The 23,267-nt window shown below is 39.3% G+C and overlaps 2 protein-coding genes across 2 annotated transcripts in view; both read right to left on the bottom strand.

The window, feature by feature from the left end:
• The window catches only part of LOC306996367 (uncharacterized protein), a 215,511-nt gene that overhangs the window by 184,242 nt on the left and 8,002 nt on the right, over window positions 1-23,267 (bottom strand). The window lies entirely within an intron of this gene.
• Window positions 10,247-23,267, bottom strand: part of LOC306996400 (uncharacterized protein) — a 42,660-nt gene continuing 29,639 nt past the window's right edge. Inside the window, exons 2-4 of the mRNA XM_079608839.1 lie at window positions 22,419-22,769; window positions 12,675-14,553; window positions 10,247-11,697 (exon numbers count right to left, since the gene is read on the bottom strand). Coding sequence (XP_079464965.1) covers window positions 11,694-11,697; window positions 12,675-14,553; window positions 22,419-22,452 — 1,917 coding nt within the window. The 5' untranslated portion in view covers window positions 22,453-22,769 and the 3' untranslated portion in view covers window positions 10,247-11,693. The remainder of the gene's footprint in view (window positions 11,698-12,674; window positions 14,554-22,418; window positions 22,770-23,267) is intronic.

The raw sequence follows: 23,267 nt of genomic DNA, 5'->3' as shown, positions 1-23,267 counted from the left end.
GTAATTACTACCAGACGGAGCGTGATGACCAATCAACTTAAAGCTCGTCCCATGTTCTCTATCATCTTCTCATCAGATTCACTCAGCATTTGCCTTCTTTACAATTTGTCACTTGCCTTAACTCATCTGTAATGATAAAACTCTCCAGAGGTTAAAGACACAATATACTCACTATTCAGGCGGAATATTAATACCCCCAAACTAACACAAGACAAAGTGCTGTCACCATCACACACACTCATGCTAGACACGCATATGTTAACTGCTCATTTCCAATGTTCGCTTTTTTTATTAACTCTAATTATAATATTTAAGGTTTAAATAAGATTTAAAATTCACATTTTTCTGTAGCTTTTATATAATTTTACATGGTCTCTAAAACCGTTTCAAATGTTCTATCTGTTCATTATTCATTTTTCTTTAGAAAAGTCAGCTGGGTTGTTTTGGTTTATTATCATTATTTTGTTTAAGCTTGCCTTACTAGGCCTGATAACAGAAAGACAGACAGAGTACCAAATCCCTTCCTCCACTCAGCAGTCTCTCTCACTATACACAAATAATCTTTTCAACAGCCTCTTAAGACTGAAACTTAATTAATCATAGTCTAGAACCCTTAATAGTTCACAAATGTTAATATACAAATGTTTAACTCAAATTAGAACCATTACAACAATCTAAAATACATTATGCTGTGAGCAGGGCCGGAGTGGGGCCACTTTTCAGCCCGGGAGTTTCAGGCCCAAGACCGGCCCACTTTTTCCGGTGGAATTCAAAATTAGCATTTTTTCCAAATTGGATAAATGAAGTACCAGTTCAGCTCTTACTATTGTGTAGTTTTTATTAATACCATGTTCAACAAATAATGTAAAGGTTAAATAATAATTCACAGAAGAAGTTAACAAAAAATATTCCACTATTCCACAAGAATAGGTTGATAAATTAACAAAAGCAGAAAGAAAGAAAGAAAGAAAGAAAGAAAGCATTTGAAATGTATCCCACTCTTCCACAAAGAGGCATATTGAACTAATGTTTACAGTTGCTCAGAAGATACAAAAAATAATTAAGAGGTCATTTTACTGCATACACAGATCAAGCTTGAGTTTTGTTATCAATATTAAATTGTATATTATTTGCAAAGTCTATGAATCGCCATGACATGTATTGAGTGATAAGTAAATGGGAATAGGAGCGGGCTTCACTCAATGATTAGCCTAAACTTAAACTTTAAGAGTGCTGGCCTGAATAATTAGAGTAGGTCTATTTAGAACAGGAGAGAGGCCGCACTATGCATAAATAGTTTTTATTTGCTCAAACGCGTTTCGGCATTTTATTGTAAATAAAAACTATTTATGCATATTGCGGCATCTCTCCTGTTCTATGTATTGAGTGATACAAAAAGGCTAATATTTTAATTAAATTTTATATTTTTCTTGTGAATAGGTTGACAACGATACAACAGTATTAACCGAATAATTACATTGCAGCGTTGCTATTGCTAATCATTACTAGGCCTTTCTCTCTTTACCTGCTGTTTGTCCTAAAATCTGCAAATAAATTTGTAAGCTTGGCACATTTGACAGCATCCTCCTCCAATGCCTTTCTTTTTTTCAACCTGGCTTTTTCAGCCCCTCCTGGCCTCTTTCTCCCATCCATCCTCCCTGACGCGTACCGTTACGGTAGGGCCGGCCCAGCTATCGGTACCTTAGAAAACGTTTTGGAAAAGACGCGCTATATGGACCCAACCAACTCTATGGGAAGGGAGGGGAGAACTGCCTCACATGGTACAACCCAAGCAGAGGCTGCGCGCTGCGGTGTCCGAATGCAGAACGTGTGTAGTCTAAACGTGACAAATGTAAAAAAAAAAAAAAATAATTCCTCGACCGGCCCAAAAGTGAAGCGGCCCACCGGGAATTCTCCCGATTCTCCCGATTACCCACCCCGGGCCTGGCTGTGAGCATTTATAAGGTTATCTTTAGTTTGAATACTTGTATACATTCTCAATTCACCTAACCTTTGTTATCCAAACTCTTTCAAAAACTGCCTTAATCTTTAGCTATCACCATGTCTAACCTTCAGGAGTCAAAACCATCTTATAGACATATTAGTTCAAAATCAACACTTCTTTAATTTTCCTTGCCCATAAGGTAACCATCATGTTCCTGATATAAATTAATAAGTTATGTTACTGTCTCCCCAACAAATAAGGACAATCACCTCATGGTCTCAGCTGACTCTTGAAAGCACATTTCACATTAGCTCTTTATCTATAATTTCCATCAGACTTGTCACAATTGAAAACAAGCCATACAGTGAATTGCGAGGGGGGGTTTTCTCTGGTGAGTGGTATAGAGGAACTCACATATTCTCGGTCAAACAATGCTCTGCTGACCCCACAATGCTCTGCTGACCCCAGTTGGCCTCTAGTAGTCAGCGCTCAACTCTCATACCTTTCTCACATATTAACACCTCCATCCGGAGATGCAGTGTCCGGGACCCCCTGCGTTAGGCTGTCTCCTGGCCAGGAAAATCATCCCGTCTTTGAGTAGTCACGTACCCACTGGTGACCCGCTCGCATCACACAATCAGTTTCTTCAACAGAACTCAGCTGTTTTCTGGAGCTTATGAAAGGCACATTCAAGAGTCACCTCCCTCTGGACTGCCTCTAGTGTTAAGGGAGACAGGTTAATAACAACAGTATTTAATCACTCAAATCTGTTAGACATGTCCGAATCAACAAAATCTCAGTGAACTTTATTCACATCCGTCTATTCAGTGTACATCTATGGTCATAGGTCCTGTGTCATGGTGAAGGCTAAGATCAGACAAAGACTGGTCCTAAAATAACAAGTACAACAATGTCACTTCTGTCATTTAGGTCTACATTATTCTTTTAAAGACTTCTTTAAAGTCATTCAGTTTTACAATCTAAAATATTTAATTACAAATTGCCCTCTGAATGGCAATGATTTCCTTTAACATGATTTCTTTTAACATCTCATTATGCTATAATTTTCAACTGAAACACTGTGCTTTACTATAAATAGCTTATCGTCATGACAGGCCAAGATAACAGCCTTCTGACATTGAATGAGAGAGAGACTCTGAGGCCTTCAGGACTTGGTACACTGTTTCTCATACTAAACATTCTCTACTTTATCTACTTTATCTTTTAATTCTAGCCCAGTTTAAGGCACCTTTGCTAGAAATTACATACGTTTTCAATATAAAATAATTTTATAGTTGTCTTTTACTCGTACAGGGAATTTAGACATTACAAATTCCACTCATGTTGAGACTGTCATACAGTTTCAGCCAAGTCCCAATCTTATCTTTTGAAACCAAAACATCAGCTTCTTCCTTCATGGTCAATTTCCAAGCTGTTTGTTTAATCAGATCCATTTCTACAAAATTGTTTTTACATTTAGCAACCCAGTGCTACTTCTACTTATTTGATCTTAAATACAAATAGATATTCTAGTTCTCAATAACGTTTCATTAAAAGACAATCATCTTTTTAGTTATCTTTACTTTTACAAATATTTTTCTTATCCGTAATTTTACATTTACTGGTACTTTAGTTATTTTCCTTTTAAAAGAATTTCCTTACGACTTAAATCTTTCAACTTTCTTTTTTCTTTCAATCTACTTACGACTTCCATCTATCAACTTTCTTTTCAACTTTCTTTTCATTTACTTGCACATTCTTTTCACTTTCCTTAGCACTGCATTCACATTCTTAGTTCTTTCTCAGACGAAAACTTTAATATCGTCTTCAAATCCTGTTCTACTTTCAAACCCACATTAATACACGTCACTTTCACATTCCATCAACTTTCTTTTACACCTTTCTGAGTGGGCATTTACAGTTACTGCTAAACGCAGCTGACCACAATTAAAACACTCTCTGTCCCCTTGCCTATAGTTCGATTATCTTGAGCTTTCTATCAGCTCCAACTTACTGCCCACACTTGAAGCCGTGTGTTCCACAGGAATGTAAACACAGCTGATAAGCAGTTCTCTCTATTCTTCTAACAGTCCACCAGTGGCGGATTCTATCACACTAGCCAAATCATTATTTTATCATTATATTTGGCAGAACATTAATTTTCTGCACGGAAATGCATAAATTGTTTTCTAAGCAGGCTTCAAAAAGTTTCTGTTTAACTTTAACACTTGTCCAGGGAAAATTATCCCCGACCCATAATTTCTTTTATAAAACAGACAATGTCTTTTTTTCCCTCAATGACTTAATATCAACAAAATATCCGACATTTTACATTATTGAATTCCAAAATATGTCTTTACATTTCTCTAGTTCGGTATTATTATCACCAACACTGATTACAATAGCAAGTACACATTTATCATCCGGAAGCCGGGCTGAATAAGCACGCGCTGTTGCTGTATTCCCAGCATAGCTGGAGTCTTTAGGTTCAAAAGATAATGGTTGTCAAACTAAAAATAAACATAATTTCACTCTTTATTTTACCACTAAAGTAAGTCTGCAGATTCAACAAGTATTACCATTACTGTCTCAGTCCCACTTATCTCTACTGTTTTTACAGAAACCAAAAATATCATATTACTCAAATCTCAATCCTTCACAAAGACAGCCTTATTGCTGCTTGCTACTTCAACTTTTGTTACAAACAAAATCTTCTGACATCTAATGTCTTAAAAAATAAAAACCTTTTATCAGTTATATTCAATCTTACTATATGGAAATACATTCTACATCGACTCTTTTATCTGCTTCAAGCCAACAACTCATTGTCTTTTCACACTTTTACACACGTTGAACGCAGACACAACAACCTTTCTGTTTCTCACTGCCCTGTTCAACTGATTCCCGCACCATCTTTAATCTTGTGGTGCTCAATATCATACATTTCTGCCCTTAATTTTCTCATTTCTCATCTCATTTGACAAAACACCGGTGTACCAAATTTCGCAAGCTTGCTTTTGATACATCCCCATATTGGCCGCTTATCTGTTTTCTGTGAATTTCTCTTTTACGCGCGTTCTCTTTATTTGTCAGGCGTCCCCGACAAACCCGATCTTTCTTTTAACCCAAATCGGACGGGTTACACTATTAGTGTCCTCCTAATTACGGTTTACCAAAAAAATCTGTTACGACTTTCTTGGTTCCCCCTAATTAGCTTCAGCACCCAAAAATAACTTGCTCCGTGGTGGAACAATTAATTTCCAGGTACCTATCTGTGTGAAATGTCTTGGTCTGTCACAGTTCTCAATTAATTCCAGATTATTTATCTGCTTGAAATATCTTGTTCTGTCACAGACCTCAATTAATTTCAGATTATTTTCCTCGTATCTGTTTGAAATATCTTGATCTGTATGTAGATCTCAATTAATTTCAGATTACGTACCACAGAAAACAGTTCTCAACCAATATGGTTCAATTTCACTCTTCCCCTAATTAAACTGAATTTAATTATACCTTACCCAGAGATGTGTTGTTCTGAGCCACCTCGAGTTCTTTTGATTCCAGTGTCCGATCCTCCCGGGGCTCTGACATCGGCCGGCCTCTCTCTCTCAAGTTTACGAGGTAGAGCTGGAACTTACTCAGTCCAGGTGGCCAAACACCGTCCGATCTCAGGTCCAGGAGGCATCGTCCAAGGAATCCCACTATTCTGACACCAAATTGTTGTGGCAAAAATTCATCGAACAAACATCACTGCGTAAGAGACTCAGAGTCAAATTATAAAATAGAATTATTTATTCTTGCAAGAATAGGATCAGTCTAATACACAGTTGTTACCCTGTGCAGAAGAGTGACACCCCCCCAGACAGACTGCACCACCTTTTATCTCCTAGCGCTCCCAAGGTCTTCTTGCCAGAGCCATCCTCCCAGTAGTCTTCCATTCAGTAATTTTCCATAGACAAGGAAGCCATAACACTAGTTTAGATTCGTCACTAAGCCCCCCCCCCCCCCCCCCCCTGCATCAAATGGCCTTCTGACATCTAGGTCAGAGGTCCTTGTTCGTCTGTTCTCTGGAGTGCCTCTCCCTTCTGCCTTCCCAGGTACATAAACAGAATCTTCTCACACTAACAAGTGAGAGTCACACATGTGACATTCTTTGAATCATCCATATTTTACTAAAGATCAATGAATATCATAAAATCGCCACCACAATGTCTATAAACATCTGGCAGGAAAATCGTCGATAAGTATCGCAGACGAGCACATCACAACATGAAATAGACATCCGAGTGAGTGATGTATGTGTCCTATTGTGTAGGAGAATTTACTGTTGTCAACACTGCTTATATATTATATGATAAAGTAACTAATACATACGTTATCTATTTTATTTGTCCATTGGTACTGTTGATAAATTGAGGAACATTTATGTTGGATAAAGTGAGTTAACACATCAACATGTAAAAGTTTATTGTGCTCATAAAAGGAAAACCTTACATAAAAATAAAAAGTAAGATAATTTTGTTACTTGTAATACAGAAATCAAATGGCATTGTGCTGTTAACATGTCTGTTTTTATTATGTTTTGTGCCTTTCTGTAGGATTCTGACATTTCTACTGGTATATCATCATCACTGAGGATGAGGAGCCCAGAGCTGAATCCTGGAAATGGTGCCATGGAGAGTCCCTTCATCCCTCCACCTGCCCTTACTGGACCCTCCATCTCTCCACCTGCCCTTACGAGACCCTCCATCCCTCCACCTGCCCTTACGAGACCCTCCATCCCTCCACCTGCCCTTACTGGACCCTCCATCCCTCCACCTGCCCTTACGAGACCCTCCATCCCTCCACCTGCCCTTACGAGACCCTCCATCCCTCCTCCTGCCCTTACGAGACCCTCCACCTCTCCACCTGCCCTTACGAGACCCTCCATCCCTCCTCCTGCCCTTACGAGACCCTCCATCCCTCCACCTGCCCTTACTCCCGCGAGAACTGCGAGACCCTTCCCTCATGCAAAACCCACCAATCAAGCTACTTGCCATCTCCTTTTCGCTCTTTCTTTTTTCTAGCCCCCGAAAGATTTTTTTAGCTTTTTTATCCATCTTTTTGCGCCACTGTGTACATGTTAGGGTTGGTGATGTCACTAACCCGGGAGGAATGTCGTGTAGTCTCTACCAGCCGTTTGTTGCAGCTGTTTAAAAGCAAATATCTCCCTTTGCTTTGAACGTTGAGTGTTGTAACTTTGCAGCTGTTGTTTATGCTCAAACAGCAACATTACACACTAACTAAAGTTAGAAAAGTGAAATCATAATCAACCAACCCTTTAAAACGTTTAAAAATAAAGAGCACCACAAAGCACTATTGGTCCAAGAGTAAAACGCTATTCATATTGTTTTATGGTGCTTAATTTTAAACACCTTTTACTTCATTTTAATTATTCTAAGGTTAGGTAAAGTAAGTCAAATCTGTTCTAATTAATAAGCATTTGAATTTTCATACTAACAGTAAGTAGATTACAGAAGACTTCTCTGTGGTAAGTTCAGCTCAATCTTTTGTAAAACAGAGACTTATGGCAGGCAAGCTTCTTAATTTCAATTTATAAAATACAGGTTTACTAGTTTACATACAAATTACTAATATATAAAATAAAATAAATCAAAACCAAACAATTTACACGGTTTGACTGCAGGGGCAGGGATGGGCAGTATTTCAGATACATGTTTTTAAAATACCTATTTGAAATAAAAAATACTATTTTGTATTTTAAAGCCTTTGGGGAAAAAATCAAATGTAATTTGTATTTATCCACACGTCAATAGTAAGATGAACTGGCATACACACACACATATTGAGACAGCCAATACTATATGATGCTTAATGTAATACTACAATAAGACGTGAAAGATAACTATATTTTTTAATTAGTCCAGTAATCACACTCTGTTCGACAAGCTTTTAGTGCAAAAAATAGCATCTGAATAACTAGGTTTTTCCTGGTCTGTGGCGGAATTGTTTTCTGAATCTGCAGAATATCACCAGGGAACGTTTGCGCCAGAACACACCTCCTCTTTTCACTGAACTGCCCCGGGAGCGCAAGTTCATTCCCTAATTTACCGACGTGCGTCTGTGGAGGGAAAAGTCCGCTGTGTGTCGGGTGCAAAATAGGAATGATACGTGCCTTGGTGTACAAAGTAAATTGCGCTGGGTGCAAGATAGGGTCCATAAAGTCTGAATCGATGGAACTTTTTCTAAATCGTTTACATAGATAGCTTTTAGTGTGCAGGATTTATTGGTTAATAGTGTCAAATGAATATAGAAATATAGAATATAGAAACAAATAACCTTTACATAAGATAGATATAAAATGACTATACTCAAAAGAGTTTGAAATTGTCACTGTTTGGGTTTTGTTTCTTGTCGTTGTCATGTTTCAATAGGCTTGTTCGACTTGAACCGGCGCTGCACAGACCGATCGGTTTATGACATCAAAGTACCGCGAGAGCGATTCAAAAGCATACGGACCCGTCTGCTCTCAAATCACTCTCGCGTTACTTTGATGTCATTCACTGATCGGTCTGTGCAGCGCCGGTTCAAGTGAACAAGCCTTTTGTCTTGTCATGTGATCCTGCCATGTGTCTTGTCATTTGTTTATGCTCTGATCATTGTTCACAGGTGTGTCTTGTTAATTTGTCATTATGAATTTGTTTGTCCCAGCTGTGTCTCGTTTCCCCTGATCTGTGCTGTGTATTTAAGCCCAGTGTTTCAGTCTGTTGTCGTTGCTATTTGTCTGGTCGTTCCTGTGTCTATCTATGTGAACTTTTGAGTTTATTTAATAAAGAACTATTGCATACTTGGATCATGCTTCCTCCTTTGCTTTAGCCACTACGGAACACAACAACAGACCCATTAAGGATCCAGCAGTAGAGACCGGACCAATATGGATCCAGCAATCCGTCTCAGCCAAAATGACCGCCCGATTGAGGACTACGTGGAGGAGTTTTGTGGGCTTTCCCATGGGGTGGATTTTGGTGACAAGGTCTTGAAAAACATGTTTCGCCATGGACTTGATGAATCGATTTACTACCTCATGCATGCCAATACCCCTCACTGCACTCTTGTGCAGTATTTGGACTTTGCCCTTTTGTGAGCGGCTCATCATTTACTGTGGGCTTTGTGGATGAGGAGCCCCGCAAGCCCACAGTACGGAAGCTGTCCTTAAAACACTCAGCCCCGATTTGCCAGCTCCGTTCTGTTCCCCTGAACTGCTGGCTATGCCCTGTTCCCCTGAACTGCCGGCTACGCCCTGTTCCCTTGAACTGCCGGCTACGCCCTGTTCCCTTGAACTGCCGGCTACGCCCTGTTCCCTTGAACTGCCGGCTACGCCCTGTTCCCTTGAACTGCCGGCTACGCCCTGTTCCCTTGAACTGCCGGCTACGCCCTGTTCCCTTGAACTGCCGGCTACGCCTTGTTCCCTTAAACTGCCGGCTACGCCTTGTTCCCTTAAACTGCCGGCTCCGCCCTGAGCCCCTGAACTGCCGGCTCCGCCCTGTTCTTCTCATCATGCCTGCCAAGCCTGAGCTTCTTCGTGTCATGCCTGCCGAGCCTGAGATTCTTCACGTCATGCCTGTCGAGCCTAAGTCTTCCAACAAGATGGCGCGCATGAGTCAGCCCGTCCACGGAAGCTGTCCCTGAGATGCTCAGCCCCGATTTGCCGGCTCCACCCTGTTCCCCTGAACTGCCGGCTACGCCCTGTTCCCCTGAACTGCCGGCTACACCCTGTTCCCCTGAACTGCCGGCTAAGCCCTGTTCCCCTGAACTACCGGCTACGCCCTGTTCCCGCAACTTGTGACGTCAGAAATGGCGTAGCATAAATATCAGCAGTACGTCACATTACTCACATAAGTTGCGCTTTGACTTAAGTCAAATTCGTCTGTTTGGTGGCCGGAAGCTAGTTATTTTACTCTATAAAGTTTTAAATATTGATATTTTTCTTACGCATCGCTAAACTTCAGAATATCTTTATTAACCCCCTGGAGAAGTGTGGAGCACTTTTATCACTGATAGATGCACTGTATTGTATTTTTATCCCACTGTAACCTATAAATCATTCTCAAACATACCCATAATCTGCTGCAATCAAATATTGCCCTTACCTTTAGATTAAGGATGTCGATTCAGGGTCCTCGTGGTGCCTCTAACCAGTTCAATATGGAATTCGAATGAACTAGGCGTTTGCTAATATTAATATTTAATTACAAAAAATCATGAAATATTGATAAGAAAAAAATACTCTTAGACTTGTTTAAAAAGTTTTACGAATCACCACAACATGATTTTGTTTTATTAAAAAAGATTCTGAATAATACAAAGGGAAAAAAAAACAAAGGAAAAAAAAAAACACGTAAAAGACCCGAAATGTGGCCCCGAAAAAAACCTCTCCAAGGCTTTTTATACTAACCCTGGTCCAGGCCGCCTTCTAACAATGGACTGTTATTCTACTACAGCCAATTCCCTTAAAGGTCAAACTTTGGACTTATCCTAGTCCTTCATTAACATAGGCTTGCAGAAGCACATATTCAAAATATCCATTTTCTTTTTACACCTATTCTATGCAGCACATAGACAAAAGCTTTATTTGGTAAGTGTCACAAGTCTATGAAGGAGGGCTCAAATGCAGAATGAGTGTAAACATGTTTTTTAACAAACAGTAGACAGATGACAAGATGTGGTGGGAGAGGTGAACAGTCCAGACAATAGGCAGGGGTGAGACACAATGACAGCCGTTGTAACTAGCCCAGCAGCAGTTGTAACTAGCACAAGATGACTGTAGGCTGGAGAGAAGTAATGGCAGAGCAGAATGAGACCTGAGAATACCAGCAATAGCCAGACAGGAACTTCAAGTACAACAGGCAAAGCACTCAGGGATCTCAGGCTCAGCACCAGGCTTGCTCCAAAGCTAAGAGTGTAAGCAGCCAGGGACACTCTGCTAGCAGGACAGGACTGGAACTACAGACACAGGAGACAAGACAGACAGGACCGATGGCACAGCTAAAGAAAAAAAGAAACTTCTACAAATAAAACACAAGAGGAACAGGTGAGCACACTCAGACAAGGAACAGGAGAACACACTCAGGTAAACGAGGACTTAACTAGACAAGAGGGTGTGGTTCTGGGAAACAAGGAGGCAGGAGCAAAGGAGCACATGGCCAACACAAACAAAGACAGAGCCATATGTTGAAGCATAACACAAACAGAGAGTCATGAAACAAAGACACAGACAAAGCTGCCAGGGCAGAACCCTGACAGTAAGTTTGACTATCGCAACCCTTTTGACCTTTCTCTAGATTCACACATTTTCAAGGTCTAAGGCGAATGATGTTCACAGTTCCTTTTAAAAATACATGTGGTCCTAACAGTCTAAACATATTGAGTCCACATACACAGACACACATAACACCTCTGACAATGAACCATAAGTTCGTAGGCCAAGCTCAAATTAGGCTTTAAGTAATTTGAGCTTGTCCTGCAAATTCAACATCCTCATTTGAGCAGTTTATTTCAGTTTGCACTGTGTATTATTTTCCTATTTAATAATTCCTATCTAAATATTCAACTTGTTCGATAATTTTAATTAACTGCTGAGCACGATGAATCCGTCCGTTCTTAGGGAGTCGAGCCTCAGTGGGTGATCTTCGCCTTTCTCTCCTTCTCCGTCTTGCGAGCTCTCTTTGCGTTGTCCCTCTGGAGCTGTTCAACTATAAGATAGTTCATAAAAATATCAGCTTGTCTGTTACATTAACATTTCTAATTTCTAGGTCATCTCCATCCGTTACTTTCAAAGCATGCAGATGGTCGTTAATATATACACCATATCTTCAGAAGTTTTTTTTTTTTAGGGAATTTATCAGAAGAAGATTTGTCAGAAGAGTTCATAATCCTATGATCTCCAATATTTATTGGCTAGTTGCAAGTGGCCGCCATGTTGGATGTCCGAACAGCGAGTGTGCGGATAGACACTTCCGGTTTCGCATTACACCCGGTGCAGGGAGTCGGAAAAGTCGAAAATTATCTCCTATAGTTGTTGATAGTAGTATTTTAAGTGATATAATTGATTCTAAGATCCATATTACTATCACACGAGCCAATGGCGATTAAATGCACGGATGCATAGTCAGATTAATGAATGAAATACAACTGTTCAGAACAGAAGACTGTATTGGACTCATGCTGCATACGCAATGACAATTATGCCTACTGTAAACACAGTTACAACTATGATTAGAGATGTTAAATAAAATACCCCGTGAACATTCACACGTTTGTCCTGTGATAGGCTACAATTTATCTCCATAAATACTATTTTCTCAATTCTAAGCATAGAAACGCACAGGTGAAATACACTGAAAATTATATGCATTTAAAAATGTGGTCGGGTTGAAGTCATCCCTCCGGATCTGCATCCACTCAGCCCGTACCGCAGCGTCAACGGGGAATGCATAAAAGCTGACTTCTTTGTTGTAACGTGACGAAACGGTAACAATAACGGCACACAACAACGAAGTGCTGAGGCTGTCACCCTCTTGAATCCTAAAAACACTCATTGTGAAAAATTATCTCTCAGGTAATGGGATTCGGTCGCTGTTGTTACTACTCTACCATCATTAACAATGCATCCTCTCGACCAAAATCACTGTTTTCTATAGTATAAAATAAACATCATATTATTACTTACCGGGATCTCAGACGGTGTTTAAGTGGTTTCTCCACTGTATGGATCTTCATGTGTCGCTTCAGGGCACTTTTAATAGAGAAACTTTTCCCGCACTGATCACACGTGTGCGGCTTCTCTCCAGTGTGGATCCTCTCATGTGTTTTCAGATTTGATGACTCACAGAATCTCTTGTCACAGTGTGAACACTTGTAAGGTTTTTCTCCAGTGTGAATTCTCTGGTGCAGTTTTAAATTGTACGCTGTAGTAAAAGTCTTCTCACACTCAAAGCACATGTACTCTCTCACACCAGTGTGAGTTTTCTCATGTCCATGTAAAGTGTTCAGCCGTGAAAAACTCTTTCCACACACAGAACATGAATGCGGCTTCTCCTTCGTATGAACTCTCAGGTGTTTCTTCAGGTGTGATGCACTAAGAAATGTTTTGCCGCATTGATCACATGTGAACGGCTTCTCTCCGGAGTGGATCCTCATGTGAACATTAAGGGATGATGATTGACTGAAACTATTCCCGCACTGATCACATGTGAACGGCTTCTCTCCGGTGTGGATCATCATGTGAACATTAAGGGATGATGATCGACTGAAACTCTTCCCGCACTGATCACATGTGAACGGCTTTTCTCCGGTGTGAACTCTCATGTGTCGCTTCAGGTGATTTTTAATAGAGAAACTCTTCCCGCACTGATCACATGTGAACGGCTTTTCTCCGGTATGAACACTCATGTGTAGCTTCAGGGCACTTTTAATAGAGAAACTCTTTCCACACTGATCACACGTGTGCGGATTCTCTCCAGTGTGGATCCTCTCATGTGTTTTCAGAGATGATGACTGACTGAATCTCTTGTCACAGTGTGAACACTTGTAAGGTTTTTCTCCCGTGTGAATTCTCTGGTGCAGTTTTAAATGTTCCGCTGTAGTAAAAGTCTTCTCACACTCAAAGCACATGTACTCTCTCACACCAGTGTGAGTTTTCTCATGTCTATGTAAAGTGTTCAGCCGTGAAAAACTCTTTCCACACACAGAACATGAATACGGCTTCTCCTTCGTATGAACTCTCAGGTGTGACCTCAGGTTTGATGACCTAAGAAATGTTTTGCCGCATTGATCACATGTGAACGGCTTCTCTCCGGTGTGGATCCTCATGTGAACATTAAGGGATGATGATTGACTGAAACTATTCCCGCACTGATCACATGTGAACGGCTTCTCTCCGGAGTGGATCCTCATGTGAATCTCAAGATGTTGTTTGGTTGTGAAACTGTTTCCACACTGATCTTGTTCTTCACTCTCCTCCTCCACTTCTCTCAGTTCTTCACTCTCCTCCTTCACTTCTCTCAGTTCTTCACTCTCCTCCTTCACTTCTCTCAGTTCTTCACTCTCCTCCTTCACTTCTCTCAGTTCTTCACTCTCCTCCTCCACTTCTCTCAGTTCTTCACTCTCCTCCTTCACTTCTCTCAGTTCTTCACTCTCCTCCTCCACTTCTCTCAGTTCTTCACTCTCCTCCTTCACTTCTCTCAGTTCTTCACTCTCCTCCTTCACTTCTCTCAGTTCTTCACTCTCCTCCTTCACTTCTCTCAGTTCTTCACTCTCCTCCTTCACTTCTCTCAGTTCTTCACTCTCCTCCTTCACATCTCTCAGTTCTTCACTCTCCTCCTTCACATCTCTCAGTTCTTCACTCTCCTCCTTCACTTCTCTCAGTTCTTCACTCTCCTCCTTCACATCTCTCAATTCTTCACTCTCCTCCTTCACTTCTCTCAGTTCTTCACTCTCCTCCTTCACTTCTCTCAGTTCTTCACTCTCCTCCTCCACTTCTCTCAGTTCTTCACTCTCCTCCTCCACTTCTCTCAGTTCTTCACTCTCCTCGCTCTCTTCCATCGAGTCTGACAGGAAAAAAAAATATTACATTTAATTTTCAGTACATTAAAATATTTATCTTCAAAGAGAGAAATATAAAGTGAAAGGACATGAAAGTGAGCCCTGATGTAATGGTAGAAAGTAGACAACTGCTATAAAATATTATGATAATTTCATGACTTTTTTTGAAAATTGATTATATGTCCTTGAAACTTTCCATGAATGAGGTAAATTTATCTTCAAATTATTATTTGTAAAACATTATAGGCACGAATCCCATGTTTCTTTAGCAAGAACTATTATATTTGATCAATGACACAATTATCTAACATTATATTAACATTGCCGTATTTTCCGGACTATAAGTCGCACTTTTTTTTCATAGTTTTGCTGGTCCTGCGACTTATAGTCAGGTGCGACTTATATATCAAAATGAATTCATACTGACTGATATGAACCAAGAGAAAACATTACCGTCTCCAGCCGCGAGAGGGCGCTCTAGTTAGCGGAGTTGTTCAGAAGCGACACCGAGGAAGAACTCAATGGATTCAGTGTTGTGGAGTGAGATTTGTTTTTGGGGTCCTTGAGATGTTTTGACATGCCCTGATATTTGTACTTTTTTCAGTTGCTTATAAACATATTAATGGCAAAGGTGTAATTACACACTATTTAGCACAGACATGGCTATCATAATATGTGAGCAACATGTATGTACATGTTTGCATTTTTGAGAGAATATTATTTATGCGTGGTTATTCAAAAAACTCAAACTTAAATTGTCTGATATAAGACCACAAACTACCAACTTCACAAATTCCCACAATACTTTCTAGAGTTTTTACTTCAAAATTATCTGAAAATCATCCGGGCTAATCGTTCACATGAAACAATAGATTGATTTAAATTTAGTAAGAAACTTTTTGTTTGGAAAGGCAATATAATATGCAGGTGGGAGTGAATGATCCAACAAGGTCATGAATAATGTCCTAATTCACAACTGAGAGAAGACAAAGACCTGCTAATGCTGCATACTAATGAGCCTTTCATTCAGGTGTCACTGAGCCACAAGAAAGAATGCAAAGACAACACACACACAGACACATATATATATATATATATATATATTACTACATAATTGGTTCAGAGTTGGAAACATCTTGAAAAAAAAAGTGTATTTTTCCTCAAACTGTGTAGCCTATGCTTGCAAATTGTATAATATCCAAGGTAAACATTTCTAGTAATTGTGCAGTTAATTCTCATTCGTATTTTCAGAAAGTTTTGGAATATTTTTATTTATTTACCTTTATTTTACCAGGAAATAATCCCATTGAGATTCAGAATCTCCTTTTCAAGGGAGTCCTGGCCAAGACAGCAGAATAATAGTTCCATATTAAAAATACATTTATAAACATTTAACAAAAAAAAAAAAAAAAAAAAAAAAAGACATTTTGGCAATTTTAACATAATCTCAACATAATCACCAGCAGCGCTCAGTAACAGCACATGTGCATTTAGTCCTCAAATAGTCCTTTATCCTCATTTTAAATGGTGTCATTGTCGGTAAACAGTCAAATTTTAGCTGATTCTGCAATTTATACCTGGAAAAAGGTGCAATTTATACCTGGAAAAAGGTGCAAAAACTTTAAAGGCACGTTCACCGAAGACAGTTCGCGTTCGTGGGATATCATACATGATTTGCCCATATGATCTAAGATTACATTTCCTGGTAGTGACTTTAAGAGTCAGAAGAGAGCATAAGTAAGGAGGCAGTTTACAATGTATGGCCTTAAAAAGAAAAATATAGCAGTGCTCCAGCTAGAGGTCTGCACCCCCGCGGGAGTCCCGCGGGACGCGACGCAAAGCAGTGCGGCGCGGGACAAATTTTGAAAGGTCATTGCGGGCGCGGGCGGGATGATGGAGGTGCACTTGCGGGTGCGGGCGGGAGGGATGATACGCTGCACTCCCGCAAATTAAATATGAGTGTAAAGTAAAATATATAAATGATTAAAGTAGCGTACATAATTTGTAGTTGTGAGGGAGATTCTGTTTGGCAGCAATAAAAAAAGTTTTAAACAGCCTAAACTTGTGGATGTTGTCGTTTGGGGTAGGGCGGGGCCTAATCTCACGCACACTTGTTTAGAGACAATTCCTCCCAGCCTCCAGTGCAGCATTTGTGGTTGCATACTGGAGCAAAGACGCAGTGTGCTGAAGCCCTCATCAGTAAACGACCTACTTTTCCTTCATGGTTAGCCTATTCAAAGAACCCGATAGCCTAAGGACCAGCTGCTTGTTTTACCTTCATTTTGATCATTTTCATTTAGACATGGTAGCGACCTGCTGAGTTTTTATTTTTATTAATATCATTATTATTATTAAAAGGTAGGCCCAGGCTATTTTCAGTTTAACACCTGCACTGAGGCTCAAAGCCCAAATCGTTTTTTTTTTTTTTTTTTTTTGAATGTTCATGGCTATCCTATAATGTGACCAGAACATTATCTAATATATAATTATATATATTAGATAGATAATAATATTACCTAATCGAATTGATTTTATATTTTTTGTTTTTGGTTAGGCTACTGTTAGCCTATTGTGAATATTATGCTATTCGTAATATGGGACCATTTCGTGTTTTGTGATCACATTTTAAATGTTTAACTGGCCTGTGATATAGTCTATAGTCTAGGCTAGATAAGAATGATCCGTTTTGACAAATGTTCCTATGTGTAGGCTATACCTAAGGCTGTTATTTTTTTTCTTTTCTTTTATTAAAATTTTGTTTAGGCTGTTTTTGTGTTACACGTTAATTAGCCTATTGGAATTTGGACCGATTTATGTTTATCTTTATTGTTACGGAGGCCTATTTCTTGTTTTGTAATGTATGGTTGAATATGGCTTAGCAATAAATATGTTACCAAGTACTGGTAAGGAATTATGTGCGCACGCATTTTTTTCCCAAGACCTTTCGTGAGACAGAAAGTGAACATCCATCCTGCCTGCCATCTTGCGGGAATTTGCGGGCGGGAGCGGGACATAATATCACAGATGCGGGCGGGAGCGGGACTAAAAATGACAAATCGTTGCGGGAGCGGGACTGAACACTGCGGGAGCGGGACTGAACACTGCGGGAGCGGGACTGAACACTGCGGGAGCGGGACTGAACACTGCGGGAGCGGGACTGAACACTGCGGGAGCGGGACTGAACACTGCGGGAGCGGGACTGAACACTGCGGGAGCGGGACTGAACACTGCGGGAGCGGGACTGAACACTGCGGGAGCGGGACTGAACACTGCGGGAGCGGGACTGAACACTGCGGGAGCGGGACTGAACACTGCGGGAGCGGGACTGAACACTGCGGGAGCGGGACTGAACACTGCGGGAGCGGGCGGGAGCGGGACTGAAAATTGTGTCCCGCGCAGGTCTCTAGCTCCAGCCTGCGATTGTGCAGAGATGGCTAACACACACTCTCATACAAGCGACAATGATGAGTACGGAAACTGGAATTAGTTACAAATCTTAGTGCGGCATGATATACTGAATCCAGCATTTTCAAAGAAGATTTATTTGCATGCATGTATAAAATATCACCATAATCCAGCATTGACATAAATGTTGTTTGTATAAGTGTTTCTCGTACTAAAAGAGAAACAGCCTTTGTTTCTATAATAGAAACCCAACTTTAATCTTAGTTTTTTTGTTAGACCCTCTATATGCTGTTTAAAGGACAAATTTTCTTCTAAAAGGAAACCAAGATATTTATTGACTGATACTCGTTCAATTACTTTCTCATCTAGTGTAGCATAGTAGTGTAGCAATATGTAGGCTATCCTCTCCCCAAACTTGTCTCTAATAAAACACAAAAATAATTTAAAGAGAAGGCTTATATTGACCTTTTAAGATTTTGTTTGCACCTTGTAAATTAGACTTTGATGTGGCAGTAAAAACTTTATAATCTATCCAAAACTAAATGTTGTCTTTCATATTTCGTCTGTAACATATCGTCTTTTATAATATATATTAGGGCATAAATGTTAATTTGCAGTTTAATATGTTGCGTATACAAAGACATTTTATTTCAACGTATTCAGTCGATTTTTACTCATCTCAGTAGGCAATATAGATAGTTTCATTCACACACAGACGCGCGAGCTGTAGTAAACAACAGCATGCGTCTGTGCCGTGCATTCATTCAAACACAGAAATGCGATTCAAATTTAAACAGTCTTTTGCGGTTTACAGACACCATTCAGGTCCGTAGCTAGCCTATTGAAGGGGGGGGGGGGGGGGACCTTTTTGCAGTTTTTCTCCTACTTTTGTATTTAATTATGAGGTTCAAATACTTCATTTTGGATGACCTTTTATGCACTAATAATAAAAATTAAAAATAAAGGAGATGAAAAAAATCCTGATCATGTATAGGCTACCTTTTTTAATTATAAGAGAATTACTTTTGTATTTTTCATAGAACATCAAATAGCCTACAATATTTGTGTAAGTGGAGCTCTAGGGGGGTCCGGGGGCATGCTCCCCCGTAAGAAAATTTTGTACATTTTAAAGATAAATTCATTAATCTGGTGCACTTTGAGTCACCTTAATTTACTGAAGACTACAAATTATATTATAATATTAATTCTCAATATGTAGGCTACACATTCATATTAACCTGTGCCTTATATGATGAAAACGGCTTCGTTAATGTGTTTTTGTCCCCTGCCCTCACAATGACAGTAACGTTAGCCTTAACTAATTATTAAATTAAGTTACATGAATCACGTTACATAGGCCTTTTCAGTTAAAAATGGCGAAATTAGATAGTTTATTAGTTTGCCTGATTATTTCTAACATGTATGACCTAAAACATCTTATTTTTATTTTTTATTTTTATTGAAATTCAAATTTATAGACAAAATAAGTATTGAAACTACTTGCATCTTATCTGGCACTTGAGCATAAACTACTGACGCGCCGAGGTGCGCCTCACGCTGCTGCTAAAATTCGCGCTCAGCTGCTTCTGTGAATATAAAGCCCGCCTACTTTGATTTGATTGGTCATCTCAATTATTCTGACATGGACGGGCAGTGACGGACCAATGAGGCTCAGATGAACACACACACCCTGTCCTCTTCTGATGTGCGCTCGGTGCGAAGCTATCTGGACGTGTGTGTGTGTGCCATGCGTATATTAATTTGAAACAGCAACCCAGAATATTTGTCACAAGCATTGATTAAAACAATGATGACAATAATCACATGAAAAAAAAAAAAACGACTTAAATTTTGGACCTTAGGCACAATAGGCAGTGAGGGGGGGTTTGTTCGAACCACCCGAACCCCCTCTTGCCTACGGGCTTGCCATTTCATATCGCGATTAAGACAAAGCACTGATATGCAGCTGGACCCTGCAGCTGGTTGTTAGGCTACTCCAGCACGTTTGAGGTAAAATTTCCAGGTTTATCACGATATTATTATTCCTCACAGCGAGTGTGTTTTCCAGCTGTTGTGGGCGTTGACTGGTTTGCATGTGTTGCCTCAGATAATCTGCGTCTGAATAGCGCGCGCTCTCGATGGGCGTGTCACATTAGCAGAGTAATGAGCTGGCAGAACGATAATGAGAACGGCTGATCTCTCTCTCTTTTTATATAGATTACATAAACAGAGAATATTTGTTTGAGTTTTGAATTAGATAATTTAAAACTACACACTTAAATGATTATAGAGATATATAGCTCATGTCTGAGTGAATAGTATTCGCTGAGTTTTGTTTAAGTTTAAAGACGTGCTTCAGAAAAAAAGCTCACGGAGACGGAGAGGCAGAAAGCACACCCTGTTTACTTTATTTTACAAAAGCACGTTTTATTTCGATTTTAAGTGAACCCATAAAAAAGAAGACATTTAACAGTTTATTTTTTCATATATCTTAAGCCTGTATGACAAAAAATGACAGGAGTATTTTAAGTCTATTTTGCTGCTATGTGAAAAAAACGAGGCAAACGCGCCGGCGCGTTTTTGGTCCCCAGAGGGTTAAATGCTTCTGATTGGCCATTGCGTTCAAGAAATCAACACGTCTGTGATTGGCTACATCGCTCAACGCTGCAAACATGTTACAAATAGAAACTCTGGCCTGTAAATCGTTTCTATTTTGTTTTAGTTGTTCTTGTTGCTTTTCTGCAACAGATGAATAACAATTTATTCGTTTTTATATGTTTTATTCATAATTATTTATATATATAATAGTTTTATTCTCCCGCAGCCGTACACACAGAGTGAGTGCATTACCGCTCGCACTCGGCCATCAAATCTAGTCCCGCGCCGCACGTCTCTAGATCACGGCCCGGCCCGACTACAGCAGCGGGAAATATATTGAATTTATCGAAATATCGCAAATGTATATATCGCAATATGCATATCGTAACAGCTTGCAATAAATGGGGTCATGAACAAAAGACAACGTTTTTAAGCAAAAACTAAGCAATGTTTTATTTATTTTTTATTAAATCTCATTTATGTTTTATTAAATAAACTTAATGTAGGATAACCTGAAACCCTGGTTTACACTGATGTTAAAATAACACTTCTTATGCTACAGTAAAACACTGATGTTCACTTTCAGAAGTTATAAGGATGTTTTCTTGTCGTAAAAACAATGTGAAACATGTAGGTTATATCATTTTAAATATATTTTAAAGATAATTTAAGTTTATTTTTACACACTTTAAGCAATATCGTATCACATATCGAATACCGCATTATTTAAGGAGTTCTCGCATTTTTCTTCAATATCGCACAGCCCTACGGCGGATATCGCTCATAGGCTTATACATTTTTTTGGACGACGTAGTTAAGGCGGCAGGCGTGTGTTGCTGAGGCGGCCGCCAGTTCCAAAGTGCTGCGAGAAACCCTGCGTTACGCTAACATGCCGGACACTATTCAGCTGTTGTTCTGTGTGCTGTTGCGGAGCTGAAAAACTTGCCTTTCCAGATTAATGTCTGTTCTTGGTCTTGGATTTTGTGAAATAAATTTCTAAATAAATGCGACTTATACTCCAGTGCGACTTATATATGTTTTTTTCCTCGTCATGACGCATTTTTTGACTGATGCGACTTATAGTCCGGAAAATACGGTAAAATATACAATACTGCTATGTTTTGTCACCAACTTTGAGATTGATATTTATTTTACTAAAAACGTTGTAATTATTATTGGCCGTTCACACTAGACTTTTCCTTCATAGACTTCCATTCATGCGCATGTGAAAGTGGGACACCAGAAACACAAGCTCAAGTGAATAACCCTGTGAGAAATTACAAGTGTTTAGCATTCAAGTGGAGTGGATTGTTTATTTTGTTAATTATTATTAGTTATATGTTAAATAGAGCATCTCTTAAAATTGTGACATCATCTGGGCTCTTTCTACTGCATGATGGGAAGACAAGAGAATAATCTCAATCCATTTTCACACAAACTGTAGCATTGACTGTATTCATCAACCCTGTTACCAAAGTTACTGTAAGAAGAATCTCTAGAACTATGAATAACTTGTATGATATTTGACAAATACAACTTTATCAGTAACTTGGTGTTTCCTGATTATTCCTAAAAATATATATTTTTAACTATGTTGAAAATGCCTAAAATTCTGGTAATGTTGTTGCAAATTGGAAACCAGATATAAAATAAATGTAAATGTCAAATAGTATTTAGCTTTATCTAATATTGATCATCAATATAAAAATGTCTCAAATCTCCCTTTACTGACCATTTGTTGAAGAAAACCCAGAACATTCTGCACCATTTCATAGTGTAACTGTTTATCTAAATGTGATGAAGTGCTTGAATGTTTCTAACATGAATGTTCTTCAGCATCATGAATGAATGAAGAATAAACACCAACCTCTTTGTTCTTCAGGATCTTCAGTGTGTTTCATTCTGCAGGGTTCTGGATCACTCGTGTTCTCACTGTCCTCTTTAATAAACTCAGTCTCTGCAGATTTCAGCTCTTCCTGATGCTTTCATGCTCGTCTTCACTTGTAGCTGATGGGGATTTACAGTATTTATTGGAGAATTACTGTGGGAGGAGCTTCACTGATGATGTGTTGCAGTGGGAGGAGCTTCACTGATGATGTGATTGCAGTGGGAGGAGCTTCACTGATGATGTGATTGCAGTGGGAGGGGCTTGACTGATGATGTGATTGCAGTGGGAGGAGCTTCACTGATGATGAATTCCAGAGTTTGAGGAGCTGATCTGCCAAAATCAAAAGTATAAATTACTGAGTTTGTTTTTATAATAAATGACACTTCTAAGTGTAGCTGGCGCGGTCTGCACTTCGCCGACTACTGCGTTGTGTTCTGGTGCACTGATGACAGGACACTGACGATCTTCAATCAGAATCAGTCTCTCTCAGTCAAGAAGAATGCAGACTCAGTATTTAATCGCATTCACAAATCTGAAAAATTACCATGAAAAATGAACATATCGCAATATGTATATCATGTGTAGGCTGTGTGTCATATTGCATGTTATTTCCGTTATTAACTATGGGTAATAACGTTAATGTTTTACATTATGCAACATGAAATAAACCATCTTCCTTTCACTAGTTAACACAGTAACATGCATGAAGCAAAATGTGCATGCTTTACATCTGGGCTGTTCAGTGCCATTGAACATCAATAAATACAAGAAAACTTTTAAATAAACACATTCTAATCCTGGTATTGGAAGTACATACCTGTAAAATTT

The sequence above is a fragment of the Phoxinus phoxinus genome (genome assembly GCF_949152265.1).
Source record: "Phoxinus phoxinus genome assembly, chromosome: 1".
In the NCBI taxonomy this organism is placed as follows: Eukaryota; Metazoa; Chordata; class Actinopteri; order Cypriniformes; family Leuciscidae; genus Phoxinus; species Phoxinus phoxinus.
The sequence above is the reverse complement of the archived record's forward strand: the minus strand, read 5'-3'. Positions and strand labels throughout refer to the sequence as shown.